General features: G+C 35.7%; 1 protein-coding gene across 1 annotated transcript in view; it reads left to right on the top strand.

Annotated features, from left to right (window-relative positions):
- The window catches only part of Pgap1 (post-GPI attachment to proteins inositol deacylase 1), an 82,178-nt gene extending 75,735 nt beyond the window's left edge, over positions 1-6,443 (top strand). Inside the window, exon 27 of the mRNA XM_090354533.1 lies at positions 650-6,443. Coding sequence (XP_090210659.1) covers positions 650-788 — 139 coding nt within the window. The 3' untranslated portion in view covers positions 789-6,443. The remainder of the gene's footprint in view (positions 1-649) is intronic.
- Positions 6,444-12,633: the final 6,190 nt, after the last annotated feature.

Below are 12,633 nucleotides of genomic sequence, written 5' to 3'. Positions count from 1 at the left end.
AATGTGTCTTAGAAAGTTTTTTGTTTGCTTGGTTTAATAAATAGATTAAAGTAGATATTTCTGTAGCTATGTCTTAGTAAATATTAGTTTTTGTTAGCTTAAATTTTTAGATTGACTTGTAGATTGAAAGTCTAAATATTCTTTTTGATTTTTCATTTATTTTTGTTTTATTTATTTATTTAGCTGTTCCTGGGGCTTGCACTTTGGGCCTGGGCATTGTCCCTGAGCTCTTTAGCTCAAAGGACCTTGAGCTCAACTCCTTGAGCCACAGTACCACTTCCAATTTCTAGTGGTTAACTGGAGATGAGTCTCATGGACTTTCATGTGGGGGTTGGCTTTGAACTATGATCCTCAGATCTCAGCCTCCTTAGTAGCTAGCATTATAAGCATGAGCCATCAGTGCCTGGCCAAATATTATTTTTTTGTTGGCAAACTTCAAAGAACAAATTAGATAACTGTCTTGTAAATACAAATATTTTCTCCTTTTTGAGATAAACATATCTTATTTTTCATCATATAACAATTCCTTCAAAATCAACCAGAATCAAGCTGGAATCTTTTCAGAAATCATGTAAATTATTGACACATGTCTCATTTTAGCTTACAATCAAGTTTCCATAATTATGCATATTTCTCTATCTCTTCACAGTAAATTGTTGAAGACTGCCTCCCAGTTCCCAGTTCCTCTGGCTGTCGGGGTGATTGCTTTTGGCTCAGCACACTTATACAGGGTTCCATGCTTTGTCATCATTCCTCTTTTACTGCATGCATTATGCAACTTTATGTAAGGTTGAACTTAAGGAATGACAGATGATTTATGCCATTAGGCCAGTAAATCACAGATCCACCAACATGGACAGCAAGGTCCTTTGGAGAATACAAGTCTATTTTTACAAGTACCGAAAATAGGAAATTAGTTTTGTAATGCAGGAAAGTAGCTGAAGCATGGTTTTGTTTTGTGCTATCCTAGTCAATTTTGAAAAGTGGTAAAGGGATATGTTGGCCACTGTCTTTGAGGATTCCTGTGAATATCAAGTAATCTGCTTCATCTGCCATGCCAGGGATCTCCTGGAGACTTGATAGACACTATTCTTTGTAATCTCATGTGAAGCATTTGTGTTTGATCCTATTTTCTCCTGAAAAAAAAAATGATTGTTTTGTATTTTCTGTTTTCCTGAGAAACAAGTCTTTTGGGTGATGGAATTCAGACCTGTTTGGTTTCTCCAAAGTGAACTAACCATCAGGAGACTTTGGGCATGTTTTAGCAGCCGTGGTGAACAAAATAGATCTTGTTGTATGGCACTAGAGCCTTCACTTATAAGGAGAACCTTATTAATAAAATAAGACCGATGGGTGGAAACTTGATTGAAACTTCAAACAATGAAATATCCAATTTCAAACATGAATTCTATTATGTGTTCTTAGTAAATATTTGGAGGCTGTTAGAGATCAGTTGTTAAACTGGAAGATCAGTTGTTAAATTGGAAGAATGAAAGTTCTCCCCAGTACTTATCTACAATTTGTTGGTTTGCTCTATGCCATCTGATTTAATGTATTGCCCCATGGTTGCCAAAAGTGCCTCAGGTGATGGTAGATTTTTTTTAATACACGAATACTGGTATTTGGGGGGGAAAAGCCTAGAGGTTTATGCCATTTTTATCTACATAAAAATCAACCTGATTGAGTGTGCTATCACACATAATATACAAAACTATACTATTAGTAGGACACTAACAGTAAACAACTATTATCCCTTAAATATAATCAATAAGGGCACCTCATTCTTAGGACTTTTTAAGTTTAGTTCTGGTTTGTTTTTATTTTTGTTTTGGCTTTTAGTGTGTGTGTGTGTGTGTGTGTGTGTGTGTGTGTGTGTGTGTGTGTGTGCTGGTCCTGGGGCTCGAACTCAGGGCCTGGGCTTTTTTTGCACAAAGCTAGTCCTCTACCACTTGAGCTGCAACTCTGCTTCCACCTTTTCTGGTAGTTAATTGGAGATAGGAGTCTCGTAGAGATTCCTGCCTGGGCTGAACCATGATCCTCAGATACCAGTACCCAGTGTTGAGTCTTAGGTTTCACAGTGAAATCTTAATTTGCCCAGGTGGCTTAGAAAATTATTGTTTAAAACTGTGTTTCTATTCTATTTCAACTTCAGTTCATTCTTTGCTGCAGCAGTTTAGGAAGAAGGTACTAGAGCACAGTAGAAGAGTACAGTGCTCTTCCTTCAGGCTGAGATATGGCTAGCTTAGAATCCTTCATTTAGATCGGTATAGTATGACTACACAAAACTACTCTAGTGAAGTAACTGTTTCAGTGATTCCTTAGTTGGGTTTTTTTTGTTGTTTTTTTTTTTGTTTTTTGTTTTTTGTTTTTTTTTTTGCCAGTCCTGGGCTTGAGCTCAGGGCCTGAGCACTGTCCTTGGACTTTCTCAAGGCTAGAGCTCTACCACTTGAGCCTCAGCACCACTTCCGGCTTTTTTCTATGTATGTGGTACCGAGGAATCGAACCCGGGTCTTCATACATGCTAGGCAAGCACTTTAACCACTAGGCCAAGCTCCCAGCCCCCTTAGTTGTTTTTGTGTCCTTATACCCTGGGGAGACATTTCATGTGTCTTTGCCTCTGTATTCCAATCACAGCCTTTCAGCTACTTACTGCCTAATAGAGGGTTACTCCTACTGTACCCACATGAGGAAGAATTACTTCATTTTCCCCTTAGCTCCTCCTCAGGTCCTTGCTGTTCCAGCATTAGCTGAGGGATGTCTTACTATCACTCCTAAAGTTTGTATGATTCCATTGTTATATTTTCCAGTTCCTTGCTTTAATCTCTAGTGTTCCTATTTTCACATATCTTTTTTTTTTTTTTTGTGAGTCATGGGGCTTGAACTCTGGTCCTGGGCATTCTCCCAGCTCAAGGCAACCACCCTATCCTTTGAGCTCCAGCCCTTCTTCCTGTTTTCTAGTGATTAATTGGAGATTAGAGTCTCACGTTCTTTAGTGGCCAGGCTGACTTTGAACCAAGATCCTCAAATCTCAGCCTCTTGAGTAGCTAGGATTACAGGCATGAGCCACTGCAATTGGCTATTTCACATATCTTCATACTAAACTTGGCAGACATTCCAGATTCTTATTATTATTCCAGAACAGCAGTACAAGGAATAAGCCACACAATACTGTATGTTCATTTATCTGAGAGAGAAGATTTATTAGATTACACACATTTCATGGCATAACTAGTGACACACCATTATATTTGGTTTTGTATATATATTTAACTATATCTATACATCTATATGTATATACATGTATACATATATATGTATATACACATACATGTATATCTATATATACCTATACATATGTAGGTATACATATGAAATTTTTCATCTTGCCGCTGGTATTATACTGCTATCTCAATTTACAGACTAAATGTTGAATTAACTTTTTCTGAAGTTGACCCTAGGTCTATATATGGAAAGAACAGGCTTGATTTTTTTCATGGGTAGTACATTTGCTTTTAAAGCAGCAGACTATCACACTACTTTTCACTAAATTTTTTTTGTGTGAGAACTTAACCACCAAGCTCTAATGTCATACATATATATATTATATAATATATATGCCAAAATAATATTTTCTCTTAAGGACTAAAAAACAGATTTTAATTAAACATTTTATAAACAATAGTGGGTTGTATCTTTGGCCAGTTGATAAACATATACACTGCACACATATACATGTACACATCTATACTGACATTCTGACAGCTTCTTCAACAAGCATTTAAATAAAAATGAATATTAGAAGTAAGAAAGGCTGTCTCTGAAAATTAACAAAATTGATATTTCTTTCACTTAAGAAAACAGTTTTGAGCGTGGGCACCTCCTGTAAATACTGCCTACTTGAGAAGTGGAAGAAGACAAAAATGGGCAAAAACATGAGACTATCTGAAAAAAATAAACTGAAAGCAAAAGGATTGGACCATATTTCAAGTGGTAAAGTGCTTGTCTAGCAAGTACAAGGCCATGACCTAAATCCTTACTACCTCCAAAAAAAGAGAAAAAAGAAACACTTTCACCTTAAAATGATTTATTTTCTATTATGTTTACAGTTTATTTTATTATCTAGTAAACCAGCAAAGCCCTAGTGATGTTCTTAAAAGTGAATTGGAAGTTAGATATTACCTAATTTTTAGTTCAGTGAATTTCTGAGTTCTATTAGGATATGGTTTTTAGGAATTGTTGAAAATTTCAATGAACTTTGCACTTGTTAAGTAACTTCTATGTTGACAACTACACAGATACAGAATAAGCAGAAAACAATATTGTCAGCATTTCCTTCTATAGTTACAATGCCTATAATTTAGAACCAATAATTTGATTTAAAAACTCAGTACCTGCATATGGGATGTTTATAGGGATGCAGAGATGTGTATGTGTATGTGTGTTTGGGAGATTCACTCCAGGACCTAGCTTGCTAGTGCCCTGCTATTTGAGCTGTACACAGCAGCCCTTTTGTTGTGAGATAAGTTCTCACTAACTTCGCCCAAGCAGTCTGGAACTAGCAATTCTCCTGAATAAGCCTTTCAAATAATTTAGATTATAGGCAGGTACCATCACACCTTTAGCTCTTGAAAGCTCTAGGAACAATAAGGCAAACACAAATACTCTGAAATAAATTAAGGCTATTGATTCCAGAATCTCCAGGAATATCAGTTGGCCTACATTCATCTTAGGCATTCATGTAATATCTTGCATTATTATTTATTCATTGAAAAACTTCAGAATGTTGCACCTGAAATTTTAGGAAAATAACTTAGGAAATACATTGAGACTTTCTGTGATTAGACATTTGTTGATTGTTTTTTCATCCACAATTTCTTTCTGTCTGTGGGATTTGTGAATTTATGTATCATAGGAAACAAAGTACCTTATGAAGTTTATTAAGAGAAAAATCAATTGGTACAGCCTGACACCTGTCACCATAAAGGAAGCAATAAAAAAATGCCTTTATATTGGGAAATTAGACTGCCAGGAAAGCTTCCTTACCAAGTAACTATGAGTACAGAAGATCCCTTTTCAAATTGTAAGATGATTGGAAGCTGAAGGATTATCCTAATCTTTTTTTGAGGAAGCAACATTTTAAATTCTGTAGTAAACTTACCTATGTATATTATTCATGCATCCTTTAAGTTTTAGTGCCTAAGGAAATAGGAATGCTCTGAAGCTGTTCCCATTCTTGATTTTTTTAAATAAGAACAATAGGAAAAAAGGTCAGGCAGACCACTCCAATTATGAATACTAGGAATACTCAAGAAGGTGCAGTTTTAAAGTAAATGATATGATAAATACTGAATTGTGTAAGTTTTGAGAGCACAGTACATTTGGGAATAGAATAGACAAGCTGTCATTTCTTTAATAGGGTAAATATAACAACAGTCCATCAGAATTGATAACCTTCACAAATTACATGGTATTCTAAGCTATATGATTAGTTTGTCTGTGATTAATAATTTTTAAACTGAATACAGTATTTTCTGAAAGTATTTGGCACATTTTGTTGCCTAAACCATCGTTTCAAAATACCACAAAACCAGTTAATTTCTGATGACTTTGTATAGAACTTGATATATGAGTCAGAATCATTGTGTAATCATTCTGTTCATTATATGACTGAACATTTATGAAAAGCTGTTATGTCTTGATTAGTGTAAGTTTGTGTATGTATTTGAATTCTAATCTTAAAGTCCAAACTAGCTGTTTTTTGTAAAGTTCATATGTATGCTATCTTTTAATGTTACTTTGGTATTTAGTATTTATATAGCAGTACATTACTAGTATAAAAATGTTTATAGACAAAACATATAGCTATTACCTGTTCAAAAGCCTAAGAGGCAAATTTTGTATTTCATGTTGTATTTGTTGTGTTTCATACTGGACTTTTTGCATCCCTTTTTTAGGAAAAAAACATTTGTGCTCTTTTAGTATATGACTGCATTGGAAACATACAACTACTCATATGGTTAGCAAAACTCACTTTGCTACCAAAGGTAAATGAAACATGTAAAATACCTCTGGATATTTGTGCCAATGAATTTTTCTTAGTATATTGGGATTAAAACAAAAATCATCTTCAGTATTTTTCATCTAGAACTTACAATAAATGTGTATACTATGAAAACTTTTATTCCATACTCTAATTTTTCTTTGAAAATATTCAGAATTAGAGCACAGTATGTTGTGTTTGGTCTGATTTCTTAAAGTGTTTCCAGATGTCATTGGGTAAAAATGAGTTCAGTCACTAATGGTCTTTCCACAGTTAATTAAAGTCATTTGAAATAATTTTGCTTCATATTTGTGATGTAAAACAGTTTTGTTGAACAGGCCACTTATGGTACAAATGTCTCATTTATGTAATTGAAACTTTATTATGGGCTTTGTTTAGATATATATTTCTATTCGTTCTCTTTATTTAGTCAGTTTTCACAGAAAAAAGTTAACTGCAACCTAATATAGTACATTTTAGAAGTAATGTGTATCTTATAAGGATTAATTAAGATGTTAATGTTAAAGTGCTAACATTAAAATAGTGTTATCCTCATGGGAGAAAATTAGTATATAATGGATCCAGAAACCTTCTTATCTGTTGAAACTACTTTAAATTCCTCAACATAGACATGTTAAGAAAATCTCATTCTAATCATAGGGTTTTCTCATTATAGGTTTAAATTATTTACTATTCTCTGCCCAGTAGTATTGAAAGTTAAAGAGAAACCCAGAAAGCCAAATATTAAATTATTGGCCCTGATTTAGTAACAGTTTATCCAATCATCTGATGGAAACTATAGGTGACAATAGTAAAAAAAATAATAATAATGTACCAGATCATAGAGACCATAGAACAATGTACACTGTCTTTAGGAATGAGTTTGTCCTCCTTTGCTGAGTAATTATACTTAATTTTTATATAAAGTGTGAGATGCCCTTATTTAACATAGTCATGCCTGCTCCATATTTGTGGATTACTGGTAGAAATAAACCTTTTCTTCCTGTTGGGTGGATTTTGGGAGGGGGACCCAGATTTTGGGGGGCGTAAAAATTAAGAAGTCATACTGTGTATTTACATTATGTTAAAGAATTGACAGATCTATTACTTTGAAATGATTATATTACAGTTTCTTCAAGGTAGGAATAACAGTAGATGTAGCAACGTCTCATGAGAAACCAGACCAAAACTGAATACAGTCACTGTGACCTTGGACTTACACTCACTTGGGATAAAACAGACAGTGCCTTAAAATGATAAAGGAATGCCCTGCAGTTTTGTAATTGTATTTCATTATGAGTGGCCTTCTCAAATTGATCTGAAATCCTTCTCTTTGAGGTTGGTGAAATAAGGATTTACAATACAAGTCAACTAGTCCTCCCCTTAGCATTTGCAGATTTACTGCTGTGGAGGCCTCCCAGAATTTCCAGAGGTCTTGTTTCAGGTTGGGATTCACTTAGGCAACATAGATGTACACAAATAATTTCCATTAAGATTTCTAGGAGAAAAGGTTGTTTTAAGAGAAGGCCATGGCGCTTCTGTTCTAAGCATATTACACATTGGAAAACACACTTTTCTTCTTAGTAATCTCTGTATAAGATGAGACGTATTTGGCTTCTGCTTCTTTTTCCTCAGTTTATCGAGGCTTATGCTTGTGTGTGTTAAATAAGTTTTGTGTACCTAGTGATGACTTTTTAGTAATTAAACTCATATAACATTTTTAGCATTCCCCCTTTCCTTTTTCTTAACTATTTACTTTTATTATTTTAAAGTTAGCTCTCCTTTTTAATATAAAATGTTTCATTTTTACTGTGTTTATTTTAACTAGAATATGTAACTTTGGTAAAAATTCCAAGTATTCCACCTACAGGGCAGTTAAGTTCTATGGTAAAAAGATGACCACATTCTGTGTTTCTGTGTACGCACACACACACACACACACACACACCACATATAGTCTTACTTTACTTGTGCTACCTCCCCTCAAAAGCAAAAATAGGTTTCTCTAAAAAGATAAACATGATAAAGCCTGGTCAGATTGACAAGAAAATGGCTTGAGCAAAGGGTACATAATAGAATAAAACAAGTGGCTCACCACCTGTATCAATTTTTATACTGTATTTAAAAATTTACACTAGACAAACTATCAGTGCTGACATCAGCTGAGCATAAAATTATTTGCAAAATAACTTCTTATCCGGAAAGTACAGTATATCGTGGCTATTTCTAACAGTAAGATGATTACTACTTTGCAGATCTTTCCATTAAAACATGCATGATCTTCTCCAGTGCTTTTTACAGTGTATGGTGGACTAATACACTTAGGTGTCATTTTGTGTGTATTTTTGGTATCGTGTAATTAACATTGTTACATTTGACTGGTTGTAATTCAGTAAAAAAAATGCTACTTACTGTACTTAGTAGAGTGTTGTGATTGTTTTTGCTTCTTTCAGCCTTATGGCATAGGTTTAATAGATGAATATTTGCCTTTAGTCTCTGCTCAGGTATTTAATGTGTAGCAGTTTTTGGTGCTTTGTGGGGTTTTTTTTAATTTGTCATAATCTGGTGTTCTGAATGTCCAAAAATAAACTTGGTGAATAAGCACATGTGGTACAGAGTGCTTCCCAGTCTGCATACTCTGTGATATTGTCTTAATTATATATGGCATATCATATATATTATTATGATATATATACCCTCTTTTTGCTCAAGGCTAGCACTCTGTTACTTTGAGCTATAGCACCACTTCCAGTTTTGTTTTTTGTTTGTTTGTTTTTAGTGAGTTGAAGATAAAAGTCTCACAAATTTTCCTGCCTGGATGGCTTTGAACTGCTATCCTCAGATCTCAGCCTCCTGAATAGCTAAGATTAGAGACATTAGCTACTGGTTCCTGGATTTTAATGGTGCCTTTACAGCATTCCTAGACTAATATTTTAGAAAACAGATGCCTATAAATCTCAACACATATCACAGATAAAAATTGGAAGCAAGATGCAATCTTGTATTTTTTTAAACTTTGTGTTTTCTAACTTTCTTCATTCCCATGGATGCTTTACTGTCCCCCCGTTTCTCCTTCCATTCCTGCCCATAAGTTACATAGGTCATTTTGCACTAGAGTATACCGAATACCACAATTGTATTTGTTTACCCTTCCTTTCTCATTTTATGTGTCTTCCTCTGCCTCCTCCAGCCCCCACCCCTGAAAAAAAAACCCACAAACAATAACCCCAAAATCCATGTTTCCATTTCCTGGAGTTCATTTTGATAAATAGTATTTTAAATGTTTAGAGACATTTTATTCTTTTAAAGCCTGAGAGATAGAAGTATTATTAGGGTGTGTGTGTGTGTGTGTGTGTGTGTGTGTGTGTGTGTGTACGCTTGAACTCAAAGCCTCATATTCCTACTTAACTTTTTTGCTCATGCCTGACACACTACCACTTGAGTCGTGCCTCTAATATTTTACTGGGTCGTTGGAGATGGCCTTTTATGCAGTGCTAGCTTCAAACTGTGATTTGCCAGCCTCCTGAGTAACTAAGTGTACAGCTGTGAGCCACTAGCACATAAGAAAGGAAGTACTCTTAAAAAAAAAAAAAATTGGCCAGCCCAGGCACTAAAGAACATGACATTCGGAGCTGGGAGTTTGGCCTAGTGGTAGAGTGCTTGCCTAGCATGCATGAAGACCCAGGTTTGATTCCTCAGTACCACATACATAGAAAAAGCCAAAAGTGGTGCTGTGGCTCAAGTGGCAGAGCTCCAGCCTTGAGGAAACCCAAGGACAGTGCTCAGGCCCCTGAGTTCAAGCCCCAGAACTGGCAAAAAAAAAAAAAAAAGAAAAAAGATTCAAATGCTTACAGTAGAGTTCAAACAAAATTATACAAGCAATAATTGTAGTGCTAAAAACCTGCCATACTTCATTTTCTACTCAGTTCTATTTTCTAAACATATTCAGTATTCCTTTTGCCTTAAAAAACATGTGTTTCTAATATTCTGCTTATAGCCTTTCTTTATACTCTTTCTATACTATCCTCTAGAGATTTTATGGGACTCAAGACTTCATGAACTCATGGCAGGAAAGTCTCTGAGACTCTTATCCTCAATTAACACTAAAACCTGGAAGTGGGACTGTTGCTTTAAGTGATAGATCTCTGACCTTGGGCACAAAAGCTAGGGACAACACCCAGACCCTGAGTTCAAGCTCCAAGACCATCACTACCATCACCCTACACACAAACACAAACACACACACAACTAAATAATAAGAAATGTGCCCATTTTTAAATGGACAAAATACCTGAAAAGACATTTCACCTGAGAAGAAGACAACAGTTGGGAGGATTGTAACATCCTGGGCAGCAAAACAAGGCCCTGTCTCAAAAGGAAAAAAAATCCCACAAACACCAGAGCTATTAATGAATGATGAATAATTAATTCTTTCACCTTTTAATTCTTCTGAACATTGACAGTTGTAAAATTCAGAAAATCAAAGGAACCCTACTTATAAAAAGACATCATTAAGAAGCAAACTACTATCAAAATATAGTTCTGGAAATGACTTCACAATATATAACTTTTACAATCATAATAAATCATAAAGTAATACAGTTATTAAAATAATTTTTTCATACCAACTTAAAAGCTATTGTGCAACAGGAAAAACAGAGGAAAGCCAAACCCCCTACAGAGTGGTGAAACATTTGCAAGCTATTCAGCCCACAGGTAATTATTTTCAGAATGTATAAGGAACTCAACCAACAGCAAAAACATCTAAAAATGGGTAAAAGGTTTGAATAGACTTCTCAAGCTTTCAGATGGGGCCAGGAGTGTGGCCTAGTGGTAGAGTGCTTGCCTAGCGTGTACGAAGCCCTGGGTTCTATTCCCTAGTACCACAAACAAAAACAAGAGTGGTGCTGTGGCTCACCATGAGAAAGCCCAAGGAACATGTCCAGAGCCTGAGTTCAAGCCCCAGAACTGGCAAAATACAAAAAACAACATTCATATGGCCAAGTATATGAGAAAAATGTTCAACAACAACAGCCATAAGAAGAATGCAAATTAAATCTTTTCAGATACCATCTTAACCCCAGTTAGAATGGCTTTTGACAGAATACCTCATCATCAGCCTAAAAGGATGAAAGATGTATTTGGAGTCATTTTCAGAGGCTTCAACCCATGACTTATTTGGCTCCATTGTTTCTGAGTCTTGGGGAGACTTGACATCATGACAGTGGGATCAGGCGATGGAGAAGGCCGGTCACCTCGTGGTAGCCCAGAAGTAGAAGAGCTGAGAGGAAGGGGCTGGGACAAAAGCTATAGTCCCAAAGGACATACTTCCAACATTCAACAAAGTCCAGTTTTCTAAGTTTCCGTCCTCTCCAAGTAGTCCATTATAAGCCCATCAATGGGCCGACTCATTGATGTGGTCAGAGCCCTCATGATCCAACAATTAATTGCATTTTAAAAAATAATAAGAACCAGGCACGATGGCTCATGCCTGTAATCCTAGCTACTCAGGAAGCTGAGATCTGAGGATCAAAGCTTGCCGGATCACCAAAGTTGGTGAGGCTCTCATCTCCAATTAACCACAAGAAAAACCAGAAGTGGCTCTGTGGCTCAAGGGGTAGGGCGATAGCCTTGAGCTGAAGAGCTCAGGGACAGCGCCCAGACCCAGAATTCAAGCCCCACGACTGACAATAATAGTAATAATCAGAGAGAAGACTCAGAATGTTTCCAGCACAAAGTGAAGATTAAGGCAATAAGTATACCACTGACCTTTGTGTGACTATGATACAGTGCATACATGAACTGAGATATCACACAAGTATGTACAATTTTATGTGCCATTGGAAATAGTTCAAATCTTAAAAAATTTCAAAATTTTCCTTTCAAAAATGTGGGATTACAGGGATGTCCACTCTCTCCACTTCTCTTCAATATAGTGCTGGAACCCATAGCCAGAGCAATAAGACAAGAAAAGGACATCAAAGGGATCCACATAGGGAAAGAAGAAATTAAACTATCCCTATTCACAGATGACATGATCCTCTTCCAGAGTGACCCAATAAGCTCCACTCCCAAACTTCTAGAATTAATAAACCACTTTAGCAAAGTGGTTTCAAAAGTCAGTAGTCTTCTTGTACACCAGCAACACACAAACAGAAGGCAAAATCAAGAAAATGATCCCATTCGCAAAAGTCCCCAAAAGAATAAAATACTTAGAAATTAACCAAAGATGTAAAGGAATTATTTAATGAAAACTATAAAAGACTAATGAAAGAAATTAAAGAAGACACCAGGAAATGGAATGACATCCCATGCTCATGGGCAGGGAGAACCAATATAGTGAAAATGGCCATTCTGTCAAAATTGATAATACAAATTCAATGCAATCCCCATCAAAATCCCAAAGACATTCTTTACTTAAATAGAAGATACAATCGAAAAGCTCATATGGAACAAGAAAAGACCTAGAATAGCCAAAACAATTCTAGGCAAAAAGAGCAAGGCAGGTGGCATTACAATACCAGACTTCAAACTCTACTATAGAGCCATAATAACAAAAACAGCATGGTATTGGCACAAAAAATAGACTAGAA

The sequence above is a fragment of the Megascapheus bottae genome, chromosome 21, assembly GCF_031878675.1.
Source record: "Megascapheus bottae isolate mThoBot1 chromosome 21, mThoBot2.hap1, whole genome shotgun sequence".
Taxonomy (NCBI): Eukaryota; Metazoa; Chordata; class Mammalia; order Rodentia; family Geomyidae; genus Megascapheus; species Megascapheus bottae.
This window is presented reverse-complemented; position numbering and strand designations above follow the sequence as displayed.